We start from the raw sequence: 19,801 nt of genomic DNA on the forward strand, positions 1-19,801 counted from the left end.
GACCTTAAAACTGCCTGTGATGTGAACTGGAACATAAATGATTTTTGGAGTACTACATAAAATATTTTAAGGATTCCTAAACACAGGAAAATGATTCAGATTTTGATTTAAAAAAATGTTGCAGCAGAAACCACAAGACACGATTCTTCATTGGTAAAGATTATAAATAGTATTAACATTTACGGCCTCACAAGGCGGACGGGCGGTATTGGTGAACCCTCCTGCTTATTTCCGAGGCCACTTCAAAAAAGCGACAGAGCAATGGAAAGAAGTGAGTGTGTTAAAGGAAACTGAAAATACTGAAATTAGCAGAACTATGAGAAGCAATACAAATATGTATTTGTGGATATATTTAAAGAATCATATATTCTATTCTGTATATTACAGAAAATTATAATGTAAAGGATTATACTAACGATTCTATGTATAATTTTTTGAGAGGATGTTTGAGGTCTTGACGTCTAGGAGCGCTGTTTGAAGACTTGGGTTCGTGACAAGCTTAAGAAAGTGATTCAAACGAATCACAATATATGCAAAATTATGTACCTACGTCACTTTAACAGCAGACTATCCCTTGTTAAGACAGCTCTCTCATAACATGCTATCTCCAAAACTCATTCCAATAAGCCCAGGAAAAAAAAGGATATTTTCCGATTGTTGTCCCTATGATAGATAGAACTGTGTGATTACATCCCATTACGGAGGAGAGCTCTAACACCCACCAGTGAATCTGGCAATGGCAGGACTAATTGGATGTACTGTTTGCATAAGTTCATCCTGCCCTAGCCACTGAGCGCAGCAGCAATGTCGGGGCTCTGGAGAGGAACGGAGAGGCGTGTGACGCAGAGTCCGGAGCTGCGCTGTCTTCGGCGGGGGTGGGGTGGAGACAAGAGGCGAGATCACTGCCTGCCCAGCACTGACAGCAGCGGAGCAGACGCCGACGCAGTCAGAGACGGTAGCTGTATGGTACAAAACCATTATACCCTTTTCTCTTCTTCCTAGGGACCGGCTTTATGATTAAGCTACAATCTTCAATGAGTAAGCATATCCCTGTAAGTATCCCTCTTTTTTTAATAAAAGATATCGTTTTTTTCTAGTCCTTATCCTACACTGTGATACAATTTGGCTACACTGTGGCCTCTTTTCTAACTTGCCGTTATTCGCCAGCGTGTCTTTCTTAGGGGGGAGGGTAAATTCTGTCGGTTACATGTCACACGTTTTTTATGATTTACTTATCGCTGTCAATGTGTGAGTGCGTGGTTGCGAATTTAATACTGGTTTCTTGCGCTGGTTGTTAAATGAATGCCGGCGCGGATCGTGAAGGCACGCCTGGGCAAGACCGCCTACTGCATGCCTGGGAACGGGTTCCTAGGGCAATTTCTCATGGTAAACAGTTTAATTTAGCAAATGCTTCAGTAACTGTGTTGCATATGTCGTATGCAACATATGCTGGGTGCTGTTTATTATGCACATGACGATTTATAAAGACGATTCCGTTTTCAAGACGCATCTTTATCGGAGTCCAGTGATTAGGCCTCAAACGACAGAGGCAGAAATTACAGGCTACACAAAGAGCTGCATTCGCCCGCTCCCTCCCGATGTGTCGGGTTTATGTTAGACCTAAGTGCTTCTATTCTGTACATATCTGGTTTAACCTCACAAAACACGTTTTTTATTTTTTTCTGATTCCAAACATTAGAAAATAGCCATTTTCTCCCTTTTACAGCAGGTATGGGGTGGTATACCCGCCCGGTGCAATCGGTTCATTGATTCCCTTCTCTTCTCACCCTCGTGTATTTTGTGTGTGTGTGTGTGTGGGGGGGGGGGGGTTGGGTTGAAAAAAACATAATCGGCGTGTGTACAAGTAACATCAGGAGAATAAAAACTGTGACATAGAACACTAAGGGAAACAAATCGCGTTCGGGAACATGGTGGCGGACCTGCGCGGCTCCAGACTGGAAGCCTGTTTAATCCAGTTCGGTCTCAGAAGTAGGGCACGGGTTTGCCCTGGCTCTCCCGGTTTATCATCGGCGCCGGTGGCCGGTACCGCGGGGGCCAGCAGCCTCTGTCTGTATGCAGGCATTTGAGCCGCGGCGGACGCCTTGAATTTGCCCCGAGAAGGAAATTATTACCACAGTGGGTTATGCTACACAGTAACTAAATTGTATATCAAGTGATGCTTCGGGATACGTTGCGTTTCGCAGTGTAGCTACAGCGAGGAGGCGGAGCGGGGGGGTATAGCAGGAACCTGCTTACAAAATGGCCTTACAGGAACGTGGTCGAAACTGCTAGTGCGGTAAATAATTAGGGCTCCCCTCTGATTTAAGCTTCCTGTTAGTAGCTTATAGGAAAGGGAATGTCTAGTTTTCCGTGGAGGGACATTTCCGCCAATTCTAAACATTTTATTAGCATTGCATTGTCAAAGTAACATTTGTTTCCACGATGAGGGTGTAGATTTTTACAAATTAACGTTTAGCTTTATCAAATATTAAATATTTAAAGTCGTGGCTTTAAATAAGGAACGCACGGTTAAAAAAAATCCTGAAGCGACCCTTTCCGTTTTTACGACTATAACTAACCGGTGTCAGCAGGGAGAGAGAGAGAAAGCAGCTCTTGCGGTGAAATCCGCGCAAGTTGGGACATGTTGCTCCCTGAGCGGGCGGCCTGGTCCGGTGAAGTGCGCAGCGTCACTTGTGCCACTACAGGTGGACGCCATGAAGTCATCTTGACTCTTAAACCATTTTTTCTTTCAGCTGCCAACAGATGTAATCACATGATATTAGAGTCGCCGCTCAAGGCCTGATTCATATAAAAATGAGCCTTATGTCGAGTGTAGAAAAATGTTTTGCTGTCTCATGACTATGACTCATTGATGCTCATCTGATAGATTCGTTGTGTAAAGTCCCTTTTGATTTGAATGCAGAAGTCTTACCTGCACCCTGTTTCCCCTGAATTAGCTGGACAAAAGTGTTATTCACAGCACAGAGGTGGCTGGCTGATACTTCAAACCTTGCCCATAACTAATATAAGTTTTTTTTAATGGTGTGCGTAGATAATTATTTTCTCTTTCCCAACAGCGTAGGTTAATTTTAAATGTAGCATGGTAGTGTTTTGAGGAAGTGCAGGTGGAGAAAATGTGACCAGGAAGCATGGTCCAGATGTAACAAGGCAGATATCTCTCTCAAAGGTTTTTACATAGTGCTCCTCTCTCGGGCTATGTGCTCGTTCTCTTAGATGTGTTTTCTTTTACAAGTGACGTAGTAATTATCAGTCCTAGAAATATGTACAGCCACATTTCAGATCTTTCACATCAGTTGTTGAGGCGTGGGGCACTATAGTCTGAAACTGTTCCATGTGTTTCGGGTGTATTCACAGGGACTCTTCAATGTGATGCACAGCCAGGAGGTTAAGTGCTCACGAGAATTGTATTAACAGTCCAGCTAATCACTGGCATATTCTGGTCTCTGATTCTGTGGTGCCTTTGCAATAAGTATTGCTAAGCAGTGACTGAAAGAGGTTAGGACTTTAACAGAGGTTTTTAAAGTAGATATGACTTAATGGTTGATACTTGGTTTGTAATGGTAAAGATCCCGTAATTGTTTTGCTGAAATAATGACTGTATTAGCAAACATACGATACCATAAAACCATCAAATGACTTTGTGCAAAATGGTAAAAACAAGTTATTTTAAGGTAAAATATCCACATACTATTCTTGTTACAATTCCATTTTATGTCTGAAACCAAAAAGATTTTTTTAGACAATCATGGCTGAAGAACACATGCTTTACTTCCACGCTTCCCCATCATCCTGAATAGATCTTAATTTGTTTAGATATTTAAGTATTTATCTTCATTTTCTTCCATCTTATTCACCTGTTGGAGGTTAGCCGTACTTCAGTTTGCGTACTTGCAGAAAACGCCAAATGGTCTATAAAATAGTGCATATGAATCATGGTTGTGTGATTCAAGTACTTTTTAAGTGTTCATTTTGTTGAAGGTTTATTACTATGCAACTGGGACATTTAATGACGCAGCACATTGAGAAAAGCACAATAAAGCAAAGCTGAAGACTTGGCTTTTATAGCCACAGGTGTAGATTATGATTTGTTACTTGCAATTCAGCACAGTTTTCTGCCTTCAAAATGTTTTAAAAAACAACAATCAAAGGAGTTCCAGCTTTTTGATATGTATTTGCAACAGTTCAGTCAGGATAAATGTCACATTCAACATATCATCTTTAGAAAGTGTTTAGCAGTGGGGTCGGCCAGGGTCCCTGTGAACACGTGTTAACGCTTGTTCTGGTGGTTTCTCTTGCAGCAGTTCTGTGGTGTTCTTGGTCACACATTTATGGAGTTTCTGAAGGGCAGTGGAGACTACTGCCAGGCACAGCACGGAGTCTATGCAGACAAGTGAACTCTAGAAATTCATTACTACTCCACACAGAAACCCCCTTAGGAGCTGAGGCGGCGCTGATAACCTGGATAAGAAGCATTGAATAGTCCCGGCAGAGCACTTGTCTTCACAGAGGAGCTCGAACCTGGATGGGGTAACCTTTGGTGCACTGCCTTCTTTGTTGGCTTCAGTATTACTGGAATCAAGAAGATCTGCTGCTTTTTATTTAGTGGTCCATTACCAGCCACCTACCCCCAGCTTATTTTCCTAGACCTCATCTTTGCAGAACAGAGAATTTCCAGTGGAGTACAGTGAAAGAAAAAAAAGTCCTTTTTCCCATATATCCACGTCAATTTGTATTGGATATTTTTAAGCATTTTTTGTTATTATTGTTGGTCTTTATTAAATTTGTACAAAACCTTTTTTAACAATGGCCCGAATGAATCGCCCTGCCCCTGTGGAAATCAAGTACAAGAACATGAGATTCCTCATCACCCACAACCCCACTAATGCCACTCTGAACAAGTTTATAGAGGTGAGTTCTGCACACCGTCAGAAAAATCTGTGACACCCATGATTTATAGAAAGTAGAACTGTAGCTTTACTCTCCATAATATAAACCAGTGATCCTTTTTCCCATGTATAGATTGAATCCAGTTTGTTTTAATGACGTTTATAACACAATTTTGGGAGGGATGACAGCAGCCAATTTCTATCAGTCTTGGCTGTCAGTAATTTGTAATAATTTCCTGACAGTATTGCCTCACCTAAAACATCATAAACACTATACTTAATCTCCTTCTCCCTTAAATATATTACATTAAATAGATATGGTACAATTTTTAACTTTGAATATAGGGGCTTGCTGGAATGTTTGCTTAATTAATCAGTTGACCTTCTAAATTGTAAAAAAAAAAAAAGCTGTTCAGCAAAACTGAAAAAACACACCAAGGTCACTCGAACCTTTAATTAAAGTTTACTCATTTAATTATGCAACGGACCTTTCAAACGCTTGTTTGCTCTTTTCATTTGATGTATCTTTTTAAGTTTTGATAATCAGTTTCCCAATTTCTTTTGTTTAACCTTGGATAGGAAAAAATAAATGGTTGTTTCCATCTTGGTTTTTTATATAATGTAGCACTGTAGAGTGGAAATGTCCAACCTTCAAACTAACTACAGTATTGGGATCGCTTCTTGCCTGATTCCATTGAGTTAGAAGCTAAGTAAGGTTGGTCCTGCCCAGTACTGGGATGGGAGACCTTTAAGGAAAAGCAAACGGCATGTTGCTTCTGCTGCGAAGGGTGTTAGTGTTGACCTGCAGTGGCAGACTTCCACCTGGACTAGAATATCAAAACCAGAGCCCCTGTATGATAACCAAAACACTAATCTGTAGCTCCTCAATACTTGGTCGTTAAAGATTCCATGGCACTTTTCATAAAAACCTACCAGTTAAATTCCAGTCTTTTTTCCAACATTTTCTTAAAGTTCCCCCTTAATTCATCTGGTAAAGCAGTTTCTCCTTTCTCCACCTGATCTGTTTGCCTGGTGTCACATAGTGTGTCCTTAAAGTCACCTCTGCTTCAGTACCAGATGAAGAGGGTTCCACTTCTGTATGGTATTAAAAATTAGTTTTGACTTGAATGCGATTTTGACTTGTTGCTTTGTGTTAAAGGAACTGAAAAAGTATGGTGTTACCACGGTGGTGAGAGTTTGTGAAGCTACCTATGATACATCTCTGGTGGAAAAGGAAGGCATTCAGGTTTTGGTAAGTGCTGAGCACGTTCATTTATTGGGAATATCCGGTTCCATTTTCCCACTTGGAATCCATGAGTTCAGGTGAAATAGATTAGTGGTGGGTCTGAATTAGACCAATGCAACAATTATTCCATTTGTGCTTTGTATTTCCTTTGGTAAAAGGAATGGAAACGTCAGAGTGGTGACGAATGTTGGGAGAGGGATAGTTGGTTTGTTAGATTAGACTTGACATTTTCTTTTTCCTCAACACTGCCACGTTTCTATGCAAAAAATATATAATCAAGTTCAAGGTAACTGCAACAGCTGCTTTTAAAGTCAATTATTTTGGTTCTCTGTATTTTGTTCTGTTTCAATAATCCTGTTAGAATAACTTTATATACAGATAAAATGCAGTATCTGAGCATTAAGGTTCAGCTTTGGCTGAAATTCTAGCCTGTTCCCATCAGACATTGGAAGCTAAGCCAAGCTGAACCTGGTCAGTACTGGCTGAGAAAGGAAAATCAAGTTGGTCTTGAAGTGGTGTTGGTGGAAAATCAGAGGTGCTCTTCTTTCCTCACTGAAAAGTGGTGACCAGGAACACGTTAGGAGAGCTGAAGGAGGCGCCATCTTCTGATGAGGTGTTAAGCCAAGGTTTCTTTTTACTCTGTCATTTAAAGATCCCATGACATTCCATGGCCCGGTTGTTGAACTCATTTACCTGTGTGCAGGTGGGGCTCTAGAATTGTGGGTTCAAGCCTGTGGGTGATGTCACTAGCTGACTGCCAGGGGGAGTTTCTTAACAGCGCACTGTGGTGCACAATCGACTGAGTGCTGTCGAGGTTATGGCAGGATTAGTTGACCGGGGTGTGATCACTGCCATCACTGATCTCTGCAGCCTTGTACTTGCTAAAATTTTCTCAGTCTAGCCTAGTTTACCTCAGTTGTTGAAAGTTTTTGCCTCACTTCTTTGCCTAATCTGCTGTGTGGTGGGACTGTTGGCCCATAATGGCTGCTCTGTGACAACCAGGTCGGAACTGTACTTCAGAGGTCGATGGAACATGTCCCCTCATGGATGAGAAGCACTTTAGAATCCTTAGGGATGAAAAGCACTTTATAAATGCGAGGAATTGGTAGAATTTCATGCTTTTCTGCTCTGAATGTTTTCTACAGGATTGGCCATTTGATGATGGAGCCCCACCTTCCAACCAGATTGTCGATGACTGGCTGAACCTCCTGAGGGCTAAATTCCGTGAGGAGCCTGGCTGTTGCATTGCTGTCCATTGTGTAGCAGGACTTGGCAGGTGTGTTTTGTCTTCATTGTTTTGCTCTTTGAAGAGCAGCCAATATGAAGTAACATTTCTTTTGGCAAATCTCAATTGGCAAAACAAATGACCTGTTCTAAGATGATTCTTCCTTTGGAAAGTTTATTGTAGCTATTGTTTTTATTGGTTCTACAAAACGGTTTAGTAAATGATAGAGGTGTCATTTACATGTCTTTATTTTACAGTATTTTTTATGTTGGCAGCACATAATTTGAGAGTCAACAAATCAGGTTTAAAATCTTTAAAATATACAACACTTTGGTAAATGTTGTTGCATATGTTTGAAACAGTACATGACCCACTTTAATACTGAAGAAATATCAAGTCTTAGCCAATTTGAATTAAGGGGAGGAGTATGTCCATTTAATCAATATATTGCAGGCATTTTTGGTCAATTAAATGACTTTTTTAAAAAATTTCTGTCCAAAATTGCTTTCCAGAGCTCCAGTCCTGGTTGCCCTTGCTATGATTGAGTGTGGAATGAAGTATGAAGATGCAGTGCAGTTTATAAGGCAGTAAGTAACATTCTGAACTTATTTGCGCTTATCCAGCTAGGGTTTATCTTCAGGATGGACAGATTTTGAAGGACTATTCTACATCTTCATTAGAAAGTAGAAGGGACTGTAGAGAAAAGCAGGATTTCCAATTTCTCATGAAATTGCACCGATTCCTTCATCTTAATCATGTTGTGAAAGTATATATGTGGTTGTAAAGCTTTAAAAGCTGAACTATTTAACATATTCATTTTTTTATGTTTCTTTTACTGCTTTAAATAAGGGTTATTCGGGACTTTCATTGATTGGATCAATAATTGCAGAATTAAGCAAAGAGAAAAGGCTTGCATGAAGCACCGCTTGAACTGAAATGACGACATTGATCTGTTAATTTCATAACTTTTCACGCCAAAATAAAAAAGTGTTTTTCCGCGAGGCGTCTCGTTAACGGTTTCCCCCGTCGCACACCAGGAAGCGCCGAGGAGCCTTCAACAGCAAGCAGCTGCTCTACCTGGAGAAGTACCGCCCGAAGATGCGCCTGCGCTTCAAGGACTCCAACGGCCACCGGAACAACTGCTGCATCCAGTAGGAGGGGCGGCGCAGGAGACGGCACGGCCACAGCGCGGCTCTTGCGTTCGTTCGGACCCCGGAAGCAACTGTAGGACTTCAATACCAAATGAACGCTGTCGTTTCTTCCAGTGATATCTCCTGCAATGCTAGATATATTGTAAAAGATATTAATAGCAAACACCGCCTTGTTGCAGATACTAAGCCCTGTTTTCCGGCATTAAAATCTAGTGGCCAACATGAATCGGAAGCAATTCTGAGAACCCAGATTAACAGTCTAGTATTTGCTTGAAGAGTTAACGGATGCAGCCAAAATATTAGTCTTAAAGATTTATTTTGTAGTCTTCAAATTGCAATTCTGACACGGTAATATAAGTCATCATTTGGGTTATACCTGAGAACATCTTGCTAACAAAAGCAACGATAGTTGTAAATGTGGTTATTTTTTCTCTTTTTTTTTTTCTTCCCCACCACAGCTCCAAGCTTAGGTTTAGTAAAATTGGAAGTAAAGAATTTAAAATACCCTCTTTCAGTGGAGCTGAGTTGTGGCGATACAATCATAAAACTGACAGTGTGGTTGAAATCTGTGCTCCATGAAGATGAATGAATTGACGCTGGTATGGAGTATTGGTAATGTTGTGGAAGCACCGTGGCTATGTGTTGGAGAGATGCAGCAGGCAGCAGCTTTGGTTGGGGTTTGCTCTTTAGTCATGTGCTTCACTCCGTTGGCTCCAGCAGATACTCTGCTCTGTAAACAGGTTTCCAGGTTGTCAGTGTAAATGAGAATTTCTTAATTCGCTTACCTGGTAAAATAAATGGTTAAATATGAGTGTTCGCTATACCTTTATTGATAGGATACAATTATGAAATAATCGATCTATATTGCTTTTTACACAGCAAAACCTTAGTGTTATATACAAAACAGAGCTGGGCTTCTCAATGAGAGACATCACTATCACTAGAGCTGATTTCTTAAAAGAAACTGAAGTTTTGCACCTAAAGTTTAAGTGCTTTGCTAATGTAAAATATATGGAAAACAAAATAGCTTAAATTGGGCTATTAATGATGCTTGATTTCACCATATAATGTGATCCCTTTATCACGGTTGGAATGACTTAACCTTTAACTACACCTCTACAGCGATCCCTTCTGTTGCGCGGTAACTGTTCTTTTCTCTATTCCATAACTGGGACTCGCTGTCTCTACCTTTCCAGTCAGTAGAAACAGGTGTCTTTATATAGACTCCTTAAAAACGGTACATTTGGTCTCTAAAGAGCTTGTGTGACAAAAACTTTAGTTGAGGCTAAAAGCATCACTGAAACAATTCCACACCTGGGAACCAAGGGGGCACAAAGGCATCCTTGTTTGATGTTGTGAACTTAGTTTGACTGTCTTGCAGATGAAGAATATTTAACCCCTCGCTTCATGTTTTTAATGCTAGAGAGCTGGGCTTTGTGACTGAGTAGCTCAAGCAAGTTGGCCTTCCAGCACAGTGCAGTACCATTGCGATGTCTTTTCTGATACCCCGAGTGAGGCGCCAGCGATGAGCCGCTTGCCCCTCCTGAAGCGGCGTGGGGGTTACTGAAGGGGCCCCACCCAGCACGCAGCTGATTACTTTTTTGCGTTATTTGCCATCTGTTTACAGGTGCTTCCGTGGGAGGTAAGGCCTGGCAGAAATTCAGTGTAGGAACGCCCACTTTATGGTCTAAAGGTAACTTTTTATTTCGAAGGAAGTTTATCTGCACTTAAAAATCTAACCTTGACAGATGTTGTACTTGTTTTACATTGCTTTCGAAGTATTTTAAGGATATAGGGGCATTAGGTGCCAAATTTACAGAATTAGTATTTTAAGTTGCCATTAGAAGATTGAAGGGTGTGGACTACCTGGACACATTGCACTTGATCTAATCATGAGAGGGATCATCAGCCCGATGGGGATATAATCTGAAAGACTGGCTTCTCACTGTATACACTTGTTTACACCTTATCATTTCAACATTTTAGGGAGGGCTATTTTTGCACAATTTGTCACTTTTCCTTCTGTTAACTTTTCAATAAAAGACAACCTTCTGTTTTCATCCTGCAAACTGGTGACCTTTTACAATCCAAGATTGCCGCCCAAAAAGCTGTACCATTCTCTTTAGACTGTAGAAGCACATGCTTTCCTTCAACTGTTCATATTTAAAAGCCTTACTCTTAGAAACAGCGCACTCTTCAGTGCATTTTGGTAGGGCTGGAAGCATATATCTGGGAGGGGCTATTTAATATTTCTATGTGGAAAAACAGCAAAAAATGTTGCCTTTGTCTTGTGCAGAAAGTACATTAGAAGTATGCCCTTCAGTAAATATTTTTTAATACATGCTTTGTTATTGTAGCTAAAGATTCTTATTGTATAATGAACTTCTCAAAACCTTGTAATTTTCTTTCAATGTATGTATCAAGACTTTGTTTACCAACTACTGCTTTGTCTAAAATGTGATTTCTTCAGTTTTGGCTTCAAACTGTAGACTTCCAATGTCTACAATATTTTGTATGCCTTTTTATTTGATCTGCATAATGTAATACTTGGATACTTGATAATTTATGTATTTGATGAAATGGTGATGTGTATTAATGTTAGATCAACTATTTATACTGTAAATGGGAACGTGTGGTATAGTACTGTGGGAGAAGTAAATTGCCAGTGTTCACCAGCTTGTGAGAGAGCTTGTACATCTAAATAAACACTGAAAATACAATTATTCTTCTGTTTGAATGTTTGTGAAGTGTGATGCTTATTCTTGTGACAAAGCTTCTATCCTGTCTGGGGATGCCTTTTCAAGTCCTTGTGAAAATATTTGGATAATGGAATAAAATGGGTGTAAGAATGTAAAGTGGTAAAAGTCTGACACCAAATTGAAATACAAGAGAATTCCCCCTGCACTAGGGATCATGTGGTTTGTTTCCCTGGCCTTATGGTGGACCGATAAGGAAAAACACTTATGATGCTCAAGTAAATGAATATTTAGACACTACCTACAAAGACTGCCAGCCCCTAAGTCACAGGCCTGCTACAGCTGGAAGCTCCCTGCATTTGTCCTCTTGCAGACTGACCAACCTTACTGAAGACCAACAGACCTTTGATAACCTCCAACGGAAACCAACTATGACTGATTAAACTAACAGCGGGTTTTGTTAGTTTTATACAACAAGACACCCTCCCCGGGACAGTCTTTTCTGTAAAACCGATGCCAAATAGCAAAAAATGTTTCTAAACTAGATAATGCTTCTAAGAGGTGAGTTACAAGTTCTGCCAGGCAGGTACTAAATGGAAATCTTTTTCCAGATACTAAAGAAATTTCTATGTAAATTTAATGCTGGTTTCTTCAGTGCTCAGAAATATCTTTTAGGTTTCCATCCTCTAAGAAAAAATTGCTGGTGCTTTGTTGGCAGGGAATTGGAACTCTCCTGGTGTCCGTCTTCAGCTCTGGATGAGAAAGTAATGACCAACTATTTCTAATATATTAATCAGGTCTTCCTTGACCAGTTGCTTCTCTCCTGTTACTATTTTCCTCTACCTTGTCTGAGCATCTTTCACAAAGGTCTCCGCCTAATTGTACCTCAAACTCGCAAGGGAGGAATTTCAGTATATATGAGGTTATTGTCAACACCAATTATCTGTCCCTAGGCCACTATAAGTCATAAGATCACCCTTGTTCAAGTCTGGCTTAGCCACAGACTTCTGGCTGGTGGTTAATTGCAGAGAACACTAAATACGCTCACAAACCTCCACCCTCTATACACAGTGGAGTAACTTAGCAGTTGGGTTGTGTGGGCTATTTGTGTTTAGCCCTGGTTACTGGCCTGTATTACCTGAAAGGTATAGAACATTAAATGGCTATGTCACGATCCATATAGGTTTAACTAATACATCCTCCAGCAGATCAAACGATCCACCACGAACTTTGTTGGTAGTGCTGCCACTGTTCTAGGTTTTTAACTGGAGAAAATGGTCTGAGGCATTATGCTGTGTGAGTATAGAGATGGTCATATTTTGATCACTTCAAGTCATGTTATTGTTGGGCGTGTGGCTCTCCCTGCCCCTCCGGAGATTCAATTCCGGTCGCTCGCGGGCTCCAAGCACACACGGTGTCACTCCATAGACAGCCACTCTGCCACAGCTAAATGCTGGTTCCTTCACCACAAAAGCACTGCACATGCCACCATGTACTACTGCAGCTCTATTCTGCCCCTACCAGTATTAGGCAGTTACTAGTTAGTATTATTAACAGAGAAGTCTGCTGCACTACAAGACTGTGTCCTCTAACAGAGTTTTATTGTCTAAATTCCAGAGCTGGGTGATGTCATTGATGTCCCTGCTTCAGTGCATTATATACAGTACAAAACATTGTTTTTACCTGCCAAGAAGTTCTGGTTTAAATCACTGATTGCCTGATTTACTGTAGCACAGTTCGCCTTTTCCTGTCAGTTGTAGTGGCAGGCGTATTTACTGGCACATTAAAAACAGTAAGTTGCATGAGTATTTTATGATTATTAGGAATCAGTCAACATAATAATAAGCAGTCTCTGCTAATGGATTCTAAGAGCACAATATATAATGTTATTGACATAATAACAAAGTGTGTATATTGAATGGTCAAGATTAATAGTATTCGTGAAACAATCTTCCTGGATTTAGAAAAGGCTGATTATTCATTTGGGGGTTACAAAGATACAAATATTTTACTTAAACACTGATTACAACATTTACCATAGTGTGCCTTGGAGCTTAATCAGCCTCATGCAATTCTTCAACATTTGAGTACTTGAAGATGAGTGACATATAATGATAAATGTGAATTAGATGTCATCAAAACATATTTGGGATAACTCTCAACATCTACGATATGAACATTGAATGTGAACATCCCTGTGCAGGAAGCGAGACATCTGACTGGATGTGTCAGAGCAAAGCGTTGTCCTCAGTATCCCACCAGCGGTGATGTTGGTGCAGGGGAAAAATGGGATTTTGCAGAAACTTCACGCTGACAGATAGTTTCGCAGGAAGCACCTCTTCATCCATGTTGAGCTGAACTCTGTTTTTAAAAGTTTTTGTTCAAAGTTGGACAGCAGTCCAATTGAATGTGATGGGTGGGGAGAAACTCAGTTTGATCCTAGGTGTAGCTGCTACTTTTGAATATATGGATATTCAGGGGTGTTGATTCATCTTAGGTCTCATTAAACTGGAGGAAGGCTGGCCGGTCAAATAATTATAGGACTTCACATTTTAGAGACAACCTAGAGCAGAATTCTGCTTACTGTACGTAATGCTGTCAGCCTGGCGTCTTGGACAACAGTGGTTGCAGTCACATTGCTTCCTGTCAGATTGCCAAGGTTCAACTGAGAGAGTGGAGCAATAAATTGGGCTGTGCAGTACCTTTTAAACGTGGAAAAAACAGTTGTGATCACTTCAGTGTAGTGTCTTCTCCCACCTTGCAAGTTCCTCACTGGTTTCTCATCATAAGGATGATTGACTGAGACCAGCTCTCAGTGGGGAGGAGAGCAGAGTGATGAAGCCAGTTCATAGAGGGGGATTATTAGGAGGCCATGATTGGTAAGGGCCAAAGGGAAATTTGGCCAGGGCACCGGAGTGATACCCCTTCTCTTTTTGAGAAATGCCCTGGGATTTTGAATGACCACACAGAGTCAGGATCTCGGTTTTATGTCTCATCCGAAGTACAGTGCCTTTTTACACTATAGTGTTCCTGTCACTATACTGGAGCATTAGGACCCACACTAACCTCATGTGGGGATGTCATGGTGTCTGTATCTCTGTATCTGTAGATGCAGAGATACCTGGGGTAGGTCATCTATCATCAGTACTGTCACAGGTCTGGGATGTGCTGCTTATAAAGGAGGCCAAATTACTCTGCATTCCTTCAGGCTTGAATCAGGCCGTTTTGAAAATCCTTGCCAACATTAATTTTTTTATGTATTAATAAGCCTTGCTGCTACAAGGCAGATTTTAGACTCCTTTTTTCCTGGGAACCCCTAGACAGTCTCATGGGATCTTCTTGGGCCTTCTATATTATTAAGGAACTATTTCCAAGAACTCAGATATGACTCATATGTAGTTTATATACAGTTGCTATGAGTCCTCAAGTTTTGTAATCCTGAAGCCATAATACAATACTTTGTGTTAGTGCTTCATATAAAGAGCGAGGCTGAATTCCTAATATCACTTAAATGACTTTAAATCCAACTCTTAAAACCAACAACAGTATCAATCATAAAAGCCAGACCCTATTTTTAACTCATTAATTATTCTTTGTTAAAACAAGCAACATTTCATTATCCAGAATAATTCCTGAAATTTTGAATTTATTGTTGTTTTACGCAGCTCCTAGAACTTATGAAACATTAAATTCACATTTTTCATGTTTTTTGAAGAGGAATTCTTCTAGGAAGTGCATTCCATCTTTCTGATACTTTTATATATATAAAAAAACAAAATACATATTGTATTACGAATGTTAAACTCCATGTGTCAGAACATTTGATTATTACAAACTGCAAACAGGCATCCTCATTACAATGTATGTACATAGAATGGGTGTAAGAGGTAATGCTCTTTTAACCTATTTAAAAAAGACCATGTCTAAAACATTGTGCCTTAGATGATTATTACTACTGTTATTGTCTTAAGAGTGGTAGTGTGGATGGGAGTCAGTCTTCTGCCATATAAAGCGAATTAACACAATAAAATGCACATGCGTGCTTCCAGGTCCCCTGTTCTTGTGCAGTGGAAACGGTAAAAACAGAATGGTCCAGTCACAAAATAATAATAATGGCTTACACTTCTATAGCGCTTTTCCGGCCACTCCACTCAAAGCGCTTTACAGGTAATGGGGACTCTCCTCCACCACCACCAGTGTGCAGCGTCCACCAATTTTACAGCTATTCTGGGAAGGGGGGTACAGCAGCGCACATGAGGCATTGCAATTTGAGGGGCGCGACGGCGTACATATCCTTCCCCAGGTCTGGAGACCGAGGCGGAAGCGCTCGCAGCGAAGGAGACCACGACTGGCGGACGGCGTGGCTTCTCCCCCCACCCGGCGAGCAGAGCGGACTCCGCCTGGGCTGCAGTTCCCCGCGCAGCCTGCAGGGGCGCCGAGCGCAGTAAACACGGGTCACATGACCACGGCTCGGCTGCTGGACGCGAATGGCTGCAGCCCGGGCGAGAGACGGCCGGAGGAAGACTTGCCGCTGCCCAGGGTCGCTATGAGAGCGGGGCTCCTTTAAATACAGCGGGAGGCCCAGAAGTCAAAGTCTTCGGCGCTGCGGAAAGAAGGTAAAGAGCGGGCGCCGATGGCGCTTTCCGTGCTGTTGGGAGACGGGGCGAGCGGCTGTGGGCAAGGGGAAGGGGGCGTGATCGTCGCTGTGTGCTGTAGGCGAGCGAGGGCCTAGGAGCAGCGCTGCTCGGGTAGGAGGCGTAGGCCTCGGGGCTTCCTCGCTTTTCGCACTTGACCCGGGCTCGTCCCCCGCCGTGAGGCGAGGCGAGGCCGCGGTGGATGCGAGCCACAGGCCGAGTCCGAGGAGCCTGCTGCCCCGCTCGGGGCCGCTGCTGATGCGGGCAGGGCTCTGAGGCCTGCTCGGGGTATCGACCCTGCCGAAGTTGCAGCCCGTTTCCTGGGGGATTAAAACTGAAGCCTGCGCCTGTGCAAAACGGCTATTACACTTTTTTTTTTAAAGTCACGAGCAATGTTTATTCCTTTCGTAGTTGCGGGAAAACATTTTTTTTTCGGCCGAGTTTAAAGGGACTCGTTGCATGTGCCAAACGAGTATCCCGTCGCTGTATCTCTGTCGTCCAGTAAAGTTTATCTGACGTCTTGACACAACTGAGTCATACAGGGCAGTTCAGTACAAATGAGTTTTTAATTACGAACTCTTTTGTAATTAAAAACAGTTCTCTGTGATAGTATGCACGTCAGAGTATTTTAATCAAATATCTATTTTTTTTTTTACTCATGATCCACTACGATTCGCAAACCAACTGGCATTCACGTCAATGAGAAGAAAAAAAAAACAAAAGCAGTTCAAAAAGTAGTTTACCGATCAGCTCAATATTTTTCTTCCTGAACACGTTATATACCGATTTGTTTACGGCGTGGTCCAGATATCCCCAAGATTTGAAGACCTGTCTCTAGTGGACGACACGTGGGTCAGTGCCTTCATCGTTCACCTGCAAGGAAGCGATGTTTGTGTTGACCAAGACCCTCAAGCTTTAATAACTTCATTTTTGCTGCTCATGCGTATTTATACTCAACAAACGCGTTACAAGAATTCAGAAGTGGAGCTGCATGCATCACACATTGCTATCAAATATTTGTTTTGAAAACATCCCATTTGAAGTCATAAGCTGTTTATCCCAGGAAAGGGTAAGCGAGGGAGATCGAGTTAGGGGAGAGTTATTTTCCCAATTAATGAATGTGAACGTCTTTTTGTCTTTGCACCTAAGGTCGCTGGCAGTGAATTTGAAACAGCACATGTTCATATCGATAGTATAGGTCAACGCAGTTGCCTATCCCTGTAAACTTGCTGCTTCTTTAAAATAAGAGCATATGGGTGTGCCCTCTGTTTTTTTTGTATTTTTGAAATATTGTATTGCTAGTATATGTATTTTCAGCTCTATATTAAGTACTTTCAACACTGTTTGTAGAAATTAGGTGGTAGAAAAAGAACGCTTTCTCAATTTTGTGGGCTACCTAACAGCATAATGAAATTATCCAAAAGGAAAAATTCCAGAACTATAACTGCCCAGCATTAGGAAGCTAATATCCCACTGACAGTCCTTCACACACAGCAGGATCCCTTTGTCTTCATTCTAGACACTGAACAAGAACACGTAACACTGGGGTTATACTGATAATCAGCATTTTTTCTCCTGAATGATAAATGGTTATCAAACAGGTTGTATTCTGCAGTGTTCACTGTAAGGTTTGTGGGTTTATGGCCTGATTGTTATGCTGCACTTATGTCCTGATCTATCATTTTACCTGATAAACTATTACAGCTGTTTAGAGGGAAAGTGTGTGTTGACATCTCCACTCCATAGGCTTCTTCCTCTTACTTTGATGTAATCTAGGACAAAAACTACATCTTGTTTTACCTCCAGAACAACTGCTCTCGCTGGGTTCTGAACAGTGCTTGCTGGTTTATGAAAACCTGTTGTTTGTAGGACAGGGTGCTTATTTCTTTTTCTTTGAAGAAAGCTCTGTGCTTTAAGGTGGTTTGACATTTCGAAACCCTGTTTCTGCTTCAGTTGGTGCAACTGGGCAATTCTGGATAAGTGTCAACTGATGAGGTATTTTTGAAAAGTACGCGTATGGTGCACTGTTTGGTACTACTGTTTAGTCTAAGACGCTACAGAGAAAAGCACATTATTTTCCTAAAATCAGTTTTAGGAAAGTGGTGTAAATGAATTAACCTTTTCATTAAATTTAATCAATTTCCCTTTGGGATCAATAAAGTCTTATCTATCTAACCTCTTCAGCTCTTGATTAAAACGACGAATTGTGATATCTCCTATTGTTTCTTCAAAGACAATCTCTAAGATAATGCTAATTAGGCCTCTTAATACTATTGAGATTATCCTAGTAAACAAATACTATAAAAAGTGCCTTTGACATCTGTGTATTAATGGCTTTGAAAATCCTAATTACAATGTCAGCGGCCAGTCTCTTGCCAATTAAACATATTTTCTAGATCAAGAGATCAAATGTGATTAAAACTTTTTATGAGATGTTCTCTGTATTAAATTCATGCATAGAGATGAATGATCAAGATTCAGCTTTTCTTAAATGACGAAGTGGGGTAAGAAGCAGCTGAAAAAACGGGCTTCATGATTTAATGTACCATCCTACCAATAGAGGGCACTTATCTTCCATTCACTTTCTCTTTTGCAGTCTAGGTTTGATGCATGATGTTTGCACTTGGTGGCGGGGGAGGTGACCCCTAATTTATTGCTATTATTAATATCCTGAAATGAATTCAATGAGTGGCCAAGTAAGGAGGATGGCACGACTGGAGGTGGTGTCTGGAAAGAAACGCACAAGTATGACACTGTTGTGTGGATGTCCAGGGTCTACAGTTGCAGATAGCACACAGGAGCTGAATGGAAGATGAGATAGTCTTTTAGCTGTGCCTGGAACACAAAAGCTATAGTGGAGCTTTAGCTCATTGTGTATCTGCAGCTCATTGTAATAATAATTCCTATGCAGTTATATAGTGTATTTCCTCCCAGTACAGCACTCACCTAGCTGACAAGCGGCTGCCATTGTTCTGCAGTTTTCAGCAGATCAGGTGAAGACGCTTTGTTGAATTGAAGTATACCTTTTTGTGAGGCCAGTAGGATCAGTCTAGGATCTGATCGGCCAGTTCATGTACACTCTGTGTTCTGAGTGTGCAGGGTATAATTGTTTGAAACTGGTTCTGCTTTTCATAACACACTTGCACTTTTGTTGCCAGGAAACGTCAATGCAGAAACATTTAGCCCTGTCTAAGCAGCCTGTGGCATGAGGAAGTGCCTCAGTAGCAGACTATCACTGATGATAGTGCATCATCAATAAGGTCATAATTAGTGGCAACTAATGAAAATCTGTTGATTTAAAAATCCCTAACCACAACACTCATTTCAAATAGTAAAAATAGGCTAAGATGGTGATTTTCCTTTCATTTTTCTAAATTTCTTAGTCTGTTACTTCCAGAATTGCCCACTTGCTACAGGTCTCAAAATATTTTTTAAATATATATTTAAATATTTAAATTTAGTAATATGTAGTAAAAGTCACAGTAGCGCGCTGCTGCTTGTCCTCTTTGTTGATTTGTATTTTCCTTGTTAAAAGCTGTTGGTAAGTGTGCTTAGATTTTAGAATGTGATACAAAGTTACTGGAAGTTGGTGCTTTATTTTGTGTTTTGCAGTCTGAACTTCTTGCTCCTTAATCCCTGAGTACCAATACGCTTCGTGCCACATTTCCTGTGCTGACACCCATAGTGTAGAAGTTTAAAATGTTTTGTGGTGAATTCTGTGAAAGCAGTCACGACTGTGGCAAAATAACATCCCTATTCATGAGGAAGGAGTACCTGCCTGTTAGCACAAACGTTTCAGACCTTTACAACAGTGTGTTCTCTTCTCATATCCATCATTGTAATGCATCTTACATTTTTCTCAGTAAGTTTACTGTCTAGAGAATTTGACAGGTTGCACTTGAGCCTTGTGAATGATTTTGACACCAAAGTGTGTGGGGGTTT

At 41.0% G+C, this 19,801-nt stretch overlaps 2 protein-coding genes across 4 annotated transcripts in view; both read left to right on the forward strand.

The window, feature by feature from the left end:
* The first annotated feature begins 857 nt into the window (after positions 1-857).
* On the forward strand, positions 858-11,249 carry ptp4a1 (protein tyrosine phosphatase 4A1). Its single transcript, XM_088609789.1, has 6 exons — positions 858-1,052; positions 4,320-4,929; positions 6,067-6,159; positions 7,299-7,429; positions 7,891-7,965; positions 8,416-11,249. Exons 2-6 carry the CDS (start codon positions 4,825-4,827, stop codon positions 8,531-8,533), a joined length of 522 nt encoding a protein of 173 aa, XP_088465915.1. The 5' UTR covers positions 858-1,052; positions 4,320-4,824; the 3' UTR covers positions 8,534-11,249.
* A 4,412-nt stretch (positions 11,250-15,661) lies between these two features.
* Positions 15,662-19,801, forward strand: part of phf3 (PHD finger protein 3) — a 31,188-nt gene continuing 27,048 nt past the window's right edge. Inside the window, exon 1 of one of the 3 annotated variants that reach the window (XM_088610153.1) lies at positions 15,662-15,841. The gene's annotated coding sequence lies outside the window, so the exon portion shown is untranslated. The remainder of the gene's footprint in view (positions 15,842-19,801) is intronic. The other 2 variants (XM_088610152.1, XM_088610151.1) reach the window with 2 other exon arrangements.

This window comes from Lepisosteus platostomus, chromosome 17 (assembly GCF_059453375.1).
Source record: "Lepisosteus platostomus isolate fLepPlt1 chromosome 17, fLepPlt1.hap1, whole genome shotgun sequence".
NCBI lineage: Eukaryota > Metazoa > Chordata > Actinopteri > Semionotiformes > Lepisosteidae > Lepisosteus > Lepisosteus platostomus.

Bases quoted from the DNA above. Each gene is read 5' to 3' on its own strand.
- ptp4a1 (XM_088609789.1), top strand. From the start codon at position 4,825: ATGGCCCGAATGAATCGCCCTGCCCCTGTGGAAATCAAGTACAAGAAC. The intron at 6,160-7,298 runs GTAAGTGCTGAG...TGTTTTCTACAG, and splicing joins AGGAAGGCATTCAGGTTTTG to GATTGGCCATTTGATGATGG. The intron at 7,966-8,415 runs GTAAGTAACATT...GTCGCACACCAG, and splicing joins GCAGTGCAGTTTATAAGGCA to GAAGCGCCGAGGAGCCTTCA.